The following is a 16,054-nucleotide window of genomic DNA, read 5'->3' as shown; positions in this document are numbered from 1 at the left end:
CTTATTGGGGGACGTATTTAGACTTCTATACTCAATGGACACACAACATCGGACCAATCGGTCCTCTCCAATTTCCATCGGACCAATCGGTCCTCTCCAATTTCCAACTTGGTTATTGCATGGAGCTCACAACCACACCTTCCAATATCCCTTTTCCCACACACAGGTCATCTCAAGAACCCCTCACCCTCCTTAAAGAACAGGTACAAGCTCTCCTTTCAAAAGGAGCTATAGAACCAGTTCCACCCAAATATCAAGGAACAGGAGTATATTTGTTATATTTCCTCATTGCAAAAAAGGATGTGTGTAAAGAAATGGCTCCCTGTTGCAGTTACCCCCCACTTTTTGCCTGATACTGATGCTGACTTGACTGAGAAGTGTGCTTGGGACCCTGCTAACCAGGCCCCAGCACCAGTGTTCTTTCACCTAAAATGTACCATTGTCTCCACAATTGGCACAACCCTGGCACCCAGGTAAGTCTCTTGTAACTGGTACCCCTGGTACCAAGGGCCCTGATGCCAGGGAAGGTCTCTAAGGGCTGCAGCATGTTATGCCACCCTAGGGACCCCTCACTCAGCACAGACACACTGCTTGCCAGCTTGTGTGTGCTGGTGGGGAGAAAATGACTAAGTCAACATGGCACTCCCCTCAGGGTGCCATGCCAACCTCACACTGCCTGTGGCATAGGTAAGTCACCTCTCTAGCAGGCCTTACAGCCCTAAGGCAGGGTGCACTATACCACAGGTGAGGGCATAGGTGCATGAGCACTATGCCCCTACAGTGTCTAAGCAAAACCTTAGACATTGTAAGTGCAGGGTAGCCATAAGAGTATATGGTCTGGGAGTCTGTCAAAAACGAACTCCACAGCTCCATAATGGCTACACTGAATACTGGGAAGTTTGGTATCAAACTTCTCAGAATAATAAACCCACACTGATGCCAGTGTTGGATTTATTAAGAAATGCACACAGAGGGCATCTTAGAGATGCCCCCTGTATTTTACCCATTTGTTCAGTGCAGGACTGACTGGTCTGTGCCAGCCTGCTGCTGAGAGACAAGTTTCTGACCCCATGTGGTGAGAGCCTTTGTGCTCTCTGAGGACAGAAACAAAGCCTGCTCTGGGTGGAGGTGCTTCACACTCCCCCCCCCCCCCCCCCCCCCCCCCCCTTTGCAGGAACTGTAACACCTAGCAGTGAGCCTCAAAGGCTCAGGCTTCGTGTTACAATGCCCCAGGGCACTCCAGCTAGTGGAAATGCCCCCCCCCCCCCTGGACACAGCCCCCACTTTTGGCGGCAAGTCCAGGAGAGATAATGAGAAAAACAAGGAGGAGTCACTGGCCAGTCAGGACAGCCCCTAAGGTGTCCTGAGTTTGAGGTGACTCTGACTTTTAGAAATCCTCCATCTTGCAGATGGAGGATTCCCCCAATAGGAATAGGGATGTGCCCCCCTCCCCTCAGGGAGGAGGCACAAAGAGGGTGTAACCACCCTCCAGGACAGTAGCCATTGGCTACTGCCCTCCCAGACCTAAACACACCCCTAAATCGAGTATTTAGGGGCTCCCAGAACACAGCAAGATAGATTCCTGCAACCTAAGAAGAAGAGGACTGCTAAGCTGAAAAACCCTGCAGAGAAGATGGAGACACCAACTGCTTTGGCCCCAGCTCTACTGGCCTGTCTCCCCACTTCTAAAGACACTGCTCCAGCGACGCTCTCCTCCCAGGGACCAGCGACCTCTGAATCCTCAGAGGACTGCCCTGCATCTAGAAGGACCAAGAACTCCTGAGGACACCGGCTCTGTTCACCCAAGACTGCGACTTTGCTACAAAGAAGCAACTTTGAAACAACTTGCGTTTCCCGCCGGAAGCGTGAGACTTGACACTCTGCACCCGACGCCCCCGGCTCGACTTGCGGAGAACAAACACTTCAGGGAGGACTCCCCGGCGACTGCGAGACCGTGAGTAGCCAGAGTTGCCCCCCCCTGAGCCCCCACAGCAACGCCTGCAGAGGGAATCCCGAGGCTCCCCCTGACCGCGACTGCCTGCTTCTAAGATCCGACGCCTGGTAAAGACTCTGCACCCGCAGCCCCCAGGGCCTGAAGGATCCGACCTCCAGTGCAGGAGTGACCCCCAGGTGGCCCTCTTCCTTGCCCAGGTGGTGGCTACCCCGAGGAGCCCCCCCCCCCCCCCTTGCCTGCCTGCATCGCTGAAGAGGCCCCTTGGTCTCCCATTGATTTCAATTACAAACCCGACGCTTGTTTGCACACTGCACCCGGCCGCCGCCCCCGTGCCGCTGAGGGTGTACTTTCTGTGTGGACTTGTGTCGTCGTCCCCCCCCCCCCCCGGTGCCCTACAAAAACCCCCTGGTCTGCCCTCCGAAGATGCGGGTACTTACCTGCTGGCAGACTGGAACCGGGGCACCCCCTTCTCCATTGAAGCCTATGTGTTTTGGGCACCACTTTGACCTCTGCACCTGACCGGCCCTGAGCTGCTGGTGTGGTAACTTTGGGGTTGCTCTGAACCCCCAACGGTGGGCTACCTTGGACCCAAACTTGAACCCCGTAGGTGGTTTACTTACCTGCAAAAAACTAACAAACTCTTACTCCCCCCAGGAACTGTTGAAAATTGCACTGTCTAGTTTTAAAATAGCTATATGTGATTTATGTGAAAACTGTATATGCTATTTTGCTAATTCAAAGTTCCTAAAGTACCTACCTGCAATACCTTTCATTTGAAGTGTTACATGTAAATCTTGAACCTGTGGTTCTTAAAATAAACTAAGAAAATATATTTTTCTATACAAAAACCTATTGACCTGGAATTGTCTCTGAGTGTGTTCCTCATTTATTGCTTGTGTATGTACAACAAATGCTTAACACTACTCCTTTGATAAGCCTACTGCTCGACCACACTACCACAAAATAGAGCATTAGTATTATCTCTTTTTGCCACTATCTTACCTCTAATGGGGAACCCTTGGACTCTGTGCATACTATTCCTTACTTTGAAATAGTGCATACAGAGCCAACTTCTTACAATGTGTCACTCAGACCCATGTGTACATCTTTCGCTATACTTCTTCTCATTTCTTATTCTCACGCACCTGCGGGAAGACAATCTAACAAAGGACTCGATGCCCATGGGCAGTTTCACCGAGAGGGAGGAGTCACTCAATCCATTGACTCGAAAAACATCTTCTTTGAAGAAAAACAACTTGTAACACTCCGGACCCAACACTAAATAGCAAGAAAATGCAAAGCATGTCAATCTACATCACTACATGCCACAAACAGATGTCTACTGGGCAAGTAACATTTTCCATACTGACTGTGTAGGAAGCTGGCCTTTATGTGGCATGTGAATATTGTGTAAAGTGTCCAGGGGTTCCCCAGTGAGTTGACCGGGCTTGCAAAGCAATCTCCAAGTGCTCTCTTTAGGGGCCTTAGGCTCAACACAGAGGAGTGCATGACATCTATAAATACACACAATAGTCAATAAATGAGACACAAGACACAAAAACGAGATCCACTCCAGTTTATAAAAATAGCAAGTATCTTTATATGTGTTTAGGCATTAGAGAAAAATCGTTCAGGTAAGTACATTTTTAAGTAGGAATTATTTTCACTTTAAAAAGTGGACACTGCAATAGCCAAGTTCTGCAATGTTATCCTATGGGGGGGAGAAAATGTTCTGCAAACTGGTACTTAGCAGCGATCTACAGGACCGATCTTCTGGAGTTACGGTGAGTATGGGCCAAAGTCCAAGGCAGTACCAACACGTCACTTCAGCAGGCACTGGGGGAGTGGGGTCCGAGTGCAGAGGTGCTTCTCAGCATCGGATACCAAATGTTATCATATGGGTGAAAAATATGTCATACATTCAGGCATTTCACAGTGACGTACTGGGCCAATCTTCTGGAGTTAAGGTAAGAATGGGGGAGGTCCAAGGCAACAACAACAAGTTACTTCTGGATGCACTGGGGTGGCTGGGTGCAGAAGTGCTTTGCAGAGTCAGGTGCCACATGCGTTTCACTGGAGTTCGGTCACAATGAAAAGAGGCTGCATGCACTGGCTAGGAAGCTAGTCAGGCTAAACCAGCAAGTGGGCTCAGACCTTGCGATGCTCGGGGTTTGGAGGACAGCATTGGTCCTCATCTCCACGCCCCAGGGACAACAAATGCAGTGGTGTCCCTAGGTGTTGGTTTTTTCTTTACCTGAGCAGTCTTGATTGAGGGGGCCTGCGTTCAGAGGCTACAGGCGACATGGGTGGAGCCCAGGGGGATTGAAACCACAATTAACTCGAGCTCTCGAGGGCTGGGGAACCTTGTTGGCACTGGTGGCCCACTTCAGCTCGGGCCAGAGGTGATAGGTGCAGTGGTTGCTTTGGGTGTTGTGTTTTGGATGTTCTAGAGACCTCAGAGTCTTCTCTTTTGGAGATTCTTTAAAACAGGTCAGCTGTTAGCGGGAGATCTTGAGTCTTTCAGAGGCAGGCAGTCCTCCCAGGTTTCTGGAGTCAACAGCTGAAGGGCAAGTCAATTTTGATGCGGTTTTCAACTAGGCTGGTATCAGGTCAGCTGCTTCTTCTCTCCTCTTCTGCTTTTGCAGCTGTTTGGTGTCTTCTCTCGTCTTAAGCCATCAGGATCTGCTTCTCTTGTGGCGGAGGCTTCTGTAAATACTGAATTAAGGGGAGTTAGGGGTTTGTAGGGTAGTAGCCAATGGGCTAATTGTCCTTGGGGAGGGGTCACTAAGCCCCCTATACAACCACTTCCTATGGGAAGTGGTCATAACCCTGTCCCAGAATTCATGAGAGATTACACAAATTATTATTCATCTTTTTTTAAGGCAGGGGAGATTGTGATTTGCCCAGAATCACAGGATGTTGAGGTGATGGGCACTTGGTCTCCAGGTTCGAAGTCAGAATCTTTGTCTGTAGCGCCACATCCTTCTTCTCCCTCCCACCCATTCCTCTATTCTGGTTGGACATAATGCTTTTTAGCCCAGTTGCACAGCAGTGTAGCCGCTATACAACATGCCTGAAAGTTTAAAAAAACAAAGGAAAAAACGGACGCGAGCTACATTGACTGCATCTTAGCTTTCATTTTGTTTACTTTTAGCCATGTTGCCACGGAGCTTGTGCTTGCTGTGCAGCACGGCTAAAAAAAATTGACAAAGTCAATAGATCTCTTGTAGATGATTTGCCAATGCTTATTTAAATAGAAAGAATACCTGCAAATGAAGGATGTGACCAGCAAAAAGCAGCATTGAGTAGAACGAGGTGTAGTAAAGTTGCGAGGCTTCCTTCAAATAACTGAAATGTATTACAAAACCAAAATTTAGTAGGGCTGTTATCTTTGTGAGATGTTAAATTCGATTATTATCAAGCTATTTATTTGCAAAAATAGGCAACAGTTTCCAAAGTGGTTCAAGCTAGGGTAAGCAAGAAAACATCTTGGCAAGTTAAAATACAGAAAAGTTGTTTATCACAACATATATTTTTTACTTTACTTTTAGGAGGAAAAACGCAGCAAAGAACAAGAAGAGCAAAAGAAGCTTTTGGAACAAAGAGCTCAGTACATGGAGAAAACCAAAAACCTCTTGTCGTTTACTGCTGGAGAAATGGATGGTCCAAAGGAAAAGAAGAAAGGAGGTGGTGGCGGAAGGGTACTGTATACAATTTTTGTGTTACTATCAGACTGCCGCTGGAAAATTCATATTTTCTGTTGTGTTTTCAGGACTGGATTAAATCTTAGGTTCTCAGTACAACTGTTAGACTCATGGTTCTTTACATGATAAGGTTTGGTTTAATGCTTTAAACTTTTTCACACTGACTTTTAAAGAGCAAACTAGATTTGCTTCTTGTATCCCGCTTCCACCTTCATTGGTTAACCAGATGCAGGGCTCTGTGAGAGATTCATTCCATTTTGAATTAGATCCTGGCATCAAGGTGGATCTGGTGGGCCTCTCTCAAAACAAGAGTGATTTGTTGTTAACACATTTGATGGGTTTGGTTACAGCATGTGGTATGGCTTTGAGACTGGCCATTGCTGTTTTGAAGAGGCTTGATAGGTTTGAGAGAACACCAGTATGGGGCCAGGATAGACGCTTCAATTCTCTGTAAAGGTGGAGTTGGAATAGTGCAGTTCTGGTCAATTTGTAAATGTGAGGTACCATGGAGATATTTTGATCAATGCCCTACTATGTTTGAAAATTAGCTAATACCCCCTCAGTATCCTTTGATTACAGCTAAGCTCCTGATGGCGAATGAGGAATTATGGATGCCTTTGTGCTGTTTTGAACTTTGTTTTGAAAATAGATAATTTAAATAGGCTCTGGGACGCTGCGCAATTTGTTATGCAGATGCCAAGCATTATAGCTGTGTGCCATTTCCGCCTTCTACCAGATAATGTCCATTGTTTTACATGAAATACTTATTACATTTTTCATTGCAGCGGTCTAAGAAAGCTGGAGACTTCGAGGAGTTTGTTAACGATGACTCTGATGAAGACTTGCCAATCAAAAAGAAGAGGAAGAAGAAAGGTAGTGGGAGTGAACAGGAAGGAGGAGAAGAGAATGGAGAAAAGAAAAAGAAGAAGAGGAGGAGAAAGTAATTTTATTTTGCTTCTTTACTCTTCATTCCCTAAGGGATTCATTTTTTTCCAATCTAACCTACCATAGTTGAAAGGTTATATAAGTATTCTCATTAATGTGTAGATCGTATATCAAGTGCTTAGAACACATTAATGGAAACATAACCTTGAAAATACAAGCACCTTGTTTTGTATGACAATCAAAATTGTCTTCAAAAATATAAAGCAACATTTTCCAGTTTTTGCTGTTGCTAGGATCTGAAGGTCAAAATGCGTGTTGAAATCGAAGATAACCTCCAAGATCATATAGTTCATAAAGGGGTAACATGAGGTGATGGCCATTGTAGGAAGCTGGCTGTCTCTATGGTGCACTAAAAAAGTTGGGCTGTAAGGCCTGCTAAAGGGGTGACTTAAAGTGCCAGGTTGTGTCTTCACTTTTGTCTGCACCAAGACATGCATCCTGCAATGGCAGCTTGTCGTGCTTGGTGAGGGGTCCCTTAGGGTGGCACTATTCGTGCTGCAGCCCTTAGGGGACCCTCTTTAGTACCCCAGGCCCTAGGTACTAGGGGTACCATTTACTAGGGACTTGCAGAGGATGCTAAAGGTTTTGCCAGTTGGTAAACAACTGTGCAGCTTTGGGGAAAGAGATCTGGCACTGGGGACCTGGTTAGCAGGAACCTAGTGCACTTTAACTCGAAATTATATCAGATACCAGGCAAATAAATGCAGGCTAACCATGCCAAAAGGGGTGCTTAAATACAGGCAGCAAAAATGTGAAGTGAAGCTAATTCTAAATTGCCGATTGGAATTTCTGTTTTACCAGAATTTAGGTACACACATTTTTGGCATCCTAACTGATCCACTGTTAGTGAAAGAAAGTTCCTAACCAGTATCAAGTTAGTTCTGTAGCGTTGAAGCTTTCATAAATTCACATGCTTGAATTATTCCCTGTTGTCATGCTGAGAATCCTTGGTAGTTTTAAGACTGCAACAAAACATTGTTAAAATAGCTATAGGCTCGAATACAGTGTAGCACACTCATCCATTTTAAAAAGTACCATAAAGTATGCAAATGAGCTGAATAGCATTGAACACTCCCACTCCCCAAGGCGCCACCATGAGAGGGAGCCCCCAGACAAAGCTGTCTTTTATTTGTCATGAAAAACAGCAGTAGTGGATTTTCTATGCCTTTCCCACCAAAAGTGTGATCCAAGGGCAAAATCCTGTAAACTGTAAAAACACCAATCAGTGAGCAGGCACTTTGTTGTTGGCAGTCACAGTGCCTGCGGCACGCCATTTGTCAGTGGGTCATCATTTCATCGACAGTGATTGCTTCTTCATCATGAGCAGCCCAACTATGGCACCATTTGTGCCTGGAAGCTTGGACTTTCTTGACATTATGATTGTTTTCACTGGAAGCATTTCTGAGTTTTACACAACGGTTTTCGTACCATTAATTTATCAGAGCATCTTCCTACTCAGATTCTGGATAAAAAGGATGAAGTAGATTTGGAATATGTCCTCAAAGACAGGGACCAATCCCAAAAGCCATATTGTCCACAACAACTGAAAGTTAAATACTAGCCGAAATATGTGTCTGAATCAACACGTCAAGTGTAATTATGAAGATCGCAATCACTATGGGAGTTATGAAGGTTATGAACCTCCGTATGGATGGTACCACTTAAAACCACAGTGAGGCACAGATGGCACAGGTCCAACTGTATGTCATTGTCATTTCAGCAGCTGATGGAAAATGTGTTTGCAAAGCTGGCCATTCCAGCTGCACTCCAAGTGGCAGTCTGTACCTCAGCTCTGTGTTCATCATCTGCCCCGGACATAATTTCTGCCCATCCCATCATCATATTAGTCCCTTTACATCCCATCATCAGCCCCTGCTCCAGCCCATCGTCATCTTATTCCAGTGGACATCTGATATGCATGATGAAGGTCATGCCAAAGCAATCTGTGAGGAATTCCTTCATGCGGCTGGGACATGGGAAACATTTGCTCTGACTCATGCCACTCCAGATGGAATATCCAACTTTCATGTACTTCTGGAGAATCCTGCAAAGAATTTTGCCCTTCCTATGAAATCAGCCAAACAACCATGTTTCTTTACAATTTTAAGGACCAACTTAAGTATATAAAATCTATTCCTATTCATTGTTGGCAGCGGAGGGGTAAGACTGATGAAGGACGCCATCTATCAGTCCAGCTGTCATTGCATGTTTGGAGAAAAAAAATATTGTGCACAAAATTCCGCCCTTCTGTTCGTTGCAGACCATCCATACTCTGATTCGATAATTGCTGCACCTACCTTGTAAAGATCATGCAGCATGATCATACCTGCCTCCGATAGAGAGGGTAGCGTTATTAATGCCTTGGACAAAGAGTTGGTTCCATAGCTGCACAGTCTGTTAGGTCAGACACACCGCTTGCTATCATGGTTCTTTACGATTGACAGATGTGGATTGGCCTTACTGCACTCCTCCATCTCCTTTAAGAATACAAACTGGATACAGTAAATGCGATTAGGAGGGGATCCACACCTGCTTTTATTGATAAAGCCATAGATGGTTCTAGTGAAGGCTTCTGCCATCTAGTGGGAGTAACGGCTCTCTGTCGACAAAGATGGCTGAAGAGCACTTTGGTTTCCTGTGGCAGTGCATGGAAAGATGAGAGATGTGTCTTTTTTGGCATGACCCAAGGTGATGCACTTCTTAGTATCAAAATGGTTACAGAAACAGCACCCTTCCTTGTCCTCAGAGTGCTGCATTTTTTTTAACAACTCTGAATTTCAAGGGTAATATAGAGCTTTTTGCAGAAACTGCCATGCCACCTGCCAGCCTTGAAGGAGAATCATTATTGTAGCCATTGCAAAAGTAGATTAAGTGACTCCTCAGAGGAGGACTAGAGAAGGAGCCTAAAAAGTCAGCGCAATTAAGGTTCCTACTCCAGGTGTTTTCTAGTGATAAGGATGACATGTTTCTGGAGATAGATCTTGGATCTTCTGAATTTAAACAAGTCTCTGAGGGATGGTCAAACATCAAAAGGGCCCCTAACCACTACAAAAAAGAGAATTCTTAACATCCTTAGTGCTGCCCTACCACAATAAATCGTTGATATTGCCTGTGGTTCTGGTGAATAGGGATGTAAAAATAAGCATCATAGAGCTCTATCATTTCAAAGCTTCTCTGTTTGGCCTTAAGTCAATCCAAGTGTATACACAATGCCTAGTGTCAGTTGCAGCACGTACATTCCAGGCGGGATGCCAAGTTTTTCCACACCAAGACTACTGGCTTATAAAGATCTAATGTGAAGGGGACATAAGAATTGGAGTCCACCTATTTAAAATTATTTCATTGCCCTTGGCTCACCCTGAGGTACAGTTGTCTGTCACCTGCAACGATCCTGACCTATCTGTAAGCATACCTCAACATTTCCCAGGGGAAAGCGTTTCTTTCACTATATTGAGTTGCAACCCTGATTGCTCTTGCCACAACCGTTTTGCCCCAGTCTGGTGATACAAGCCACTTATGGGGCACATACTGTCCCGCACCGCATTCCACTATTCCCATACTGCAGACAATGCATGAGACTTACAGTGGCAGCAGGCTTAAAACTAACATAGGTTTGATCGAGAATATCATACAGTCTTCAGAAAGGTTGTTACGTTTTCAGAACCTGTAGTATCAAATAGTAATAACTTTGAGGTCTTAAAGGAAGGATGAGGGCACACATGTAAGATGCAAGGCAGATGGTTGTTTACTGAAAAGAGTATGCACATAAATGTCATTGAGCTTCAGGCCATTTGTCTGAGCCATCTAGCATTTCTTCCTTGCCTGCTAAAAACCACAGCCCTGAATCAAAGGAGCAACTCAACTTCATTGCATTATATATTGAAGCAAGGTAGAGCTAGATCGAAGCTCCTCTCATGAAAGGGCCAGCAGCGGATGAAATGGCAATAACTGCCAAGAAGCTATTTACTTGCCAAATCTGCACAGCAACCAAGCAGACTCTCTCAGCAGTACAGAAAATCTTCATATGCTAGGGTCATCTTAAAATAGATTTTGTGACATGGGACAATTCTCGAACATGTATTACCAAAATGGGACTCGGGGTGAAGCGTTTTCGATGAGATATGTCAATATCGTCATATAAACTTTCCAGCTGTTACTCCTGGTCCCAAGGGTTCTCTGCATGGCATAAAAGGAATCCTGCAAAATGCTTTGATTGTCCCAGGGTGGACAAGATAGAGCAGTTTGAGCAGTACATCAAGTGACTGCCTCTCAAGCGCTTCTCCTGTACTGCTGAAAGTCATCTGAAGGTCCTGGAATCTGAGGCTTCTGAACGGTCTCCTGTGAAGGGAGGTGTTTTCACAACAGCTTTCTTGTATGCAGAAAGACCAGGTAGGATTGAACAGGCATACATTTACTAAGCACTGCAGCCTGATTAAGTATACAGATGCAACAGTAGATTCTTTGGTGGGACAAGCAGGTCTACATAACCTCTTTAGATAAGGTGAGCTACTTTGCGCTTTTTAATATACTTTAGACTGCTGGAGAACACACAGTTTACCTATAATTGCAGTTCTCAAAACCTTCATAGACGCATGTGACCCACTTGCCCCCCTAGTCAGCCACACTTCGTGATCCTTTCCACAAGTGTGCTTTGAAAATGTGAGCTATGGTGGCCTCTAGGGGGAGTGAATGCTCAGTGCATTCACTTCTTCGGCTGATACCTGAGTGATTATAAATCATTTGAATGCTCTACTAAACAAACACTGTCCTTCAGCTCTGGAGTCTGGAAATTTGAGAGCTCTAAGTGACGTTCAAAACTGCTCTTTCCACACCTGTCTAGACACATACAGGGGACAAAAAGCACACTGGGGTTTTTGTATTTATGTACGCTTGGTAGTGAGCCACTAGTTTCTCTTGGAATGTCCAGGTCCCCCTGGTGTAGAGTGGCTCTTCATAGCTAAATTTGATGAATTCCGTAAAAATATATAAATAAAGCAGAGTTATTTCCAGGGATTTATGCCTTGTACTGTCCCTTCATTGGGCCTCCAATTCATAGTGTAGGGACATTTACTGAAGCGGCCACGATCATGACGCCTCCAGGACTGCTGTTGAGCTGTTAAATGATGTGGAACTAGTGTCCTTTTTATGTGTTGTGGGTCCATCTTTACCACAGCATGTAGATTTTCTTTGGCCCTAAAGTAAATAAAAGTATAATAACTTAACTTTCAGAACTGGGAAAATGAACAGGTGGTGTTATGCAAATCCCAGCTGAATTTACCCAGAGAAGGGTTGAGTTTAGAATGTATAGAACACGCACAGGAAATATGAACTCTTATTTTATCAGACTTTAATTGGAGCTAATCTAATGCAATACATATGTAAAATTGTTATTGCAGACATGGAAATAAATGTGGTGGTTATGATTACAGACAACACAATGCAGTAAATGGATCCCCTTCTTATTAAATCCTAGTTGATAGTTGTCAGGATTGAGAAGTCTGCTTTTGCAAGGGCTGATTAGTTTTAGTTGCATACCTGGAAGTTGAGCACAGAAAGCACTGAGCTGCCCACAAGGACCGATGATATTTTTGAGAAGCTAGGGTGTTCTCAGTCTGTATCCTTGCTAAATTGACAGCAAATCCCCAGTAATCAAAATGCTGATCTCTTCCAAGAGGTTGAAAACACTACTTTTGTACTGATTCTCAAAACTAATCTGAGAAAACTATTTTAATTATGTCAGTGTGTATTTATAAAGGGGTCAGAGTTTCCATATGAACAATATTTTTTGTTTTGCTAATAATTCTGGCGCCGTTTGATAAATCTTCACAAAACTTTCCAAAAAAAGGCATTGATCTCAGTTTCTTCTTGGCAATTTAAAGGTTATCTGTCAAGCAGGGTTGGAGAAAAGGTTGGGTCCCTAAATGCGTTTTTCCCATGCAGTATCCCACAGGAATTTTGAGAAGTGTTACAGAAATAATGGTTGAATATAATTTACCCATATTTGACAGAAAGCTATCTCTACTCACAAAGAATGCTTTTGTGTGATTTGGCTTAAATCTGCTCAGCTGTTCTGAGAAATGAAATGTCAACATATAGTGATATCTGGATGTTTATGTACCACAGATTAAAAAAAAATACCTATCCTGTGGGGCGAGAAGTTTTTTTTATTTTTTATTTTAAAGATGTTGGCCCCTTTGGTCCCACAGGACTCAGCGAGGACCCTTATAAGATACCGCAGGACTGAGCCTGGCCCTCCTGTGTGGTATCTCAAAAGACCATAGAACCATACAAGTGTTCAGAAGTGAAGCTTTCACCGTCCCGCATTGCGCTGGAGTACTGCTTGTGCAGTGGTAAAGCTGGAGGGAAGGTGGGGCTGGCTTCTGCGCCTGGCCACACGTCACACCCTGCGTCCAACCCCCTACTCTGCACTGTTCAAAGCTATGCTCACTAAAAGAGTTGGGTGAATCCAAATATTCACTGAAAAAAACAAAGCTTAAAGTACAATTAGGTAGCTTAATGAGATCTTAGCTCACAGATCAAAAAAAACCTATCAATTCACTGAAAAAAACAAAAAGTTAAAGTCATGTTATATTTAGGTATAACAATATAAAAACTAATTTATAAAAAAATAAAATGAAATTCGCCAGTTCTAGTTTACTACAGTAACTATAACCTGTGCCCCCCACCATGCACCTCTTTTGGCCTTAGATATTACTTTACACATGCCTGAATTTATCTCTGGGATGGCAGAACAAGGGGCCAAGGGGAGCATCGTGCTGAAAACAATGGTGTATTTGTAGCGAAGGGAAACAAGCAGCGAGTCACTATATAGTTGGCCATTAGGAATATCATGTGTTACTAATGTCCTGGCTGGGAGTAGGTGTCAACGAAGGGGGCATCCAATAACACTCAAAATAACCTACCTGCCCCTAGATTTCTGATATAGGTTCATACTGTAGATGCTTGTACACTCGAGAGATCAGGCTTCCCATAGCATGTTAGCAATTGTTTATTTGATTGCGTTTGTTAAATGGATTACCAAACCTAACTGCAGTGTTTGAACTATTAAATATGTTTAGAGCTGACAACTTTATGGACTAATTGTGAAAAAAATGTCATTCTGGAGAGACCAGCATGTGTCTTTTATTATTATTATTATTATTATTATTATTATTATTATTGTTTTTTTTTTATCAAAGGCGGGTTGGGCGCAGCATTAAAAGGTTTGAAGATCACTGCTGTAAAGACACCAGACGTCTGTAAGCACTAGTATAGATATGGCCCTCACTACAGTAAGCACTCTGCAGAAGGCGGCTTGGAAACAGGATGCTTCTGTTTCTGGTTATTTGACATGCAAGGTTTGAAAAATTGACGCTATGCAAATCTAGATGATCAGGCTTTTTCAGGTGCATAGAGTAAAAAAGAAAGGGCCCCAAAGCCTTGGCCTCCCGCTTAGTATCCAAGATGAACCAAGGAAATGGTCTGGTTGGTGTATAAACGCATTCCTGTTGATACCTGGGCTGGGACCTCTACTCCAGAGAAATTATAAGCATAAACATAGCGAATCCAAACACTGAAATTCAAAATAGATAATCTTGCATGATTATTAGGGCAGTCTGAAAAGATGAAGGGATAACAGATTACGAAGATTCCTTGAAGATTTCTTGTGAAAAGCTTTTATTCTTTTGTTGAGATGTTTGAAGTGTAATTTACATCTTTTATAGCAAAGATATCATAAAGGTTTGACAGAACATGTTTCATTCCTTCGTACAGGCCTGTCTTTTTTTTTTTTTCCCAAGGATTATGGCATCCGATGTCTTGTCAGCGAGTGACACATCAGAAATAAATAAAAAGCACACAATATGACAATTTGTCATTTGACATGCTATTTAAATAAGTCCTGGTGTACATGAGCAGGGAAATCTAGATAATGGTTAAATCAGTATCAAGTAATAAGGATAAACCAGGGCAGTCCTGGTTGAGAAAGTTGGTGAAAGGCTACGGCAGTGTGTAGTTAGTCAGGCCGCCCTCTGAAATATATTCTGGAAGGTTTGTGGAGGGGAACTTCCCTATGAGGTCTGCATGCATTTTCCAAGTTTATTATAAAATTGTTTCTTGTTTTCAGGCCACAGAAGGGAGATATTGGATCTGATGATGGTGATGAAGACGCTGCTGGGAAACCTAAGAAACGTCAACCAAGAGAGCGTAAAAGGAAAGAGAAAAAAGAGAAGGTAAGCATGTTTAGCTGTCCTAGCACAGCCCAAGCTCAAGAGCTGGTGTAGTGTTCATGGCACAATTACAGTGTGTGTGTGTGTTTTTTTTTTTTTTTTTTTTTTTTTTTTTTTTTTAAACTATGCCATCTTGTTGAATTTTATATATTGCAGACGACTAAACTATTAGCTCAACCAAGGGTTTACATACTATTACTTTGATGGCCCTTATTATAAAAGATTTTGCAAAAGTTGGATTTTTGAGCCGCGTTATTCATTAAAAAGAAGTAATTAAATATCTTGGGAACTACATTGCAGCTTAATCAGATCAGTCACTAAAGAAAAAAAATAAGTTTGGCCTCCATATTGTCGGCCTGCTGGTAACCTTACCTGGCTTGGCTTAACCTTAAATTTTAGCCATCCATCGCTGAAATCTGTCTATACACATTCCAGAATGCAGCATTTCAGTATTTTAAAGATGCATGTTGAAAAACAGGTATTCTATTATATAGCTTTAAGCCAGATTAAGCATCATGCTTCTTTTAGTAACCAGGCCGTAATTTGTTTCTCCTACACAAGTCTTAACTGCACACTTATCTCTGTATAATCAATTAGTACTTAAGAATGCAGTGATCACTTGGATGATGTTCATAATATTTTGATAAGGCGCCCGTAGTAAGCATTACATGTTAGTGAACCAATAAAGCATTGCAACTGTTAGCCAGAAACAGGAAACGGGCAGTAATCACCTGGAATTCACAGCTAATTCAGACATTTTATATGTACTGACAGTTAAGTATAAAACCTGTCTCTCTCCCAGGGACTTCAGTTAAAAATCGAAAAGTTCATTGAAGTTGTAATGGGTTATGTTTCCTACAACCAAGGAGTTTCTATGGAAGAAGCCACTTCATGCACAAATCATGGTGCACATTTTAGTGGGATCCTTTGATCCCGTGCTTGGGTGTGGTCCCCTATATCTAAGTAACATCGTGGCTTATAACATTTTGATTTATTTGTATATTTTTTGAATTTCTATTTGCAGCCCAAACCTGAGCGGATGCCACCTTCAATGAAAGGAAAGATCAAATCAAAGGCTATCATTTCTTCCAGTGAAGATTCATCGGATGAGGATAAGCTCAAGATAGCGGACGATGGGTACGAGTTTTTTTGTATAGTTTGTACGAACAGACATGAATCATCGGCTAATCCTCTTCCCACAATACGTTCCTTCATGTCGACAG

The 16,054-nt window shown here is 43.2% G+C and overlaps 1 protein-coding gene across 1 annotated transcript in view; it reads left to right on the top strand.

The window, feature by feature from the left end:
* The window catches only part of CTR9 (CTR9 homolog, Paf1/RNA polymerase II complex component), a 248,932-nt gene that overhangs the window by 225,709 nt on the left and 7,169 nt on the right, over positions 1–16,054 (top strand). Inside the window, exons 21-24 of the mRNA XM_069223613.1 lie at positions 5,506–5,655; positions 6,444–6,598; positions 14,729–14,834; positions 15,856–15,968. Of these exons, the coding sequence (XP_069079714.1) occupies positions 5,506–5,655; positions 6,444–6,598; positions 14,729–14,834; positions 15,856–15,968 (524 nt within the window). The remainder of the gene's footprint in view (positions 1–5,505; positions 5,656–6,443; positions 6,599–14,728; positions 14,835–15,855; positions 15,969–16,054) is intronic.

Source organism: Pleurodeles waltl, chromosome 3_1 (assembly GCF_031143425.1).
Source record: "Pleurodeles waltl isolate 20211129_DDA chromosome 3_1, aPleWal1.hap1.20221129, whole genome shotgun sequence".
Lineage (NCBI taxonomy): Eukaryota > Metazoa > Chordata > Amphibia > Caudata > Salamandridae > Pleurodeles > Pleurodeles waltl.
This window is presented reverse-complemented; position numbering and strand designations above follow the sequence as displayed.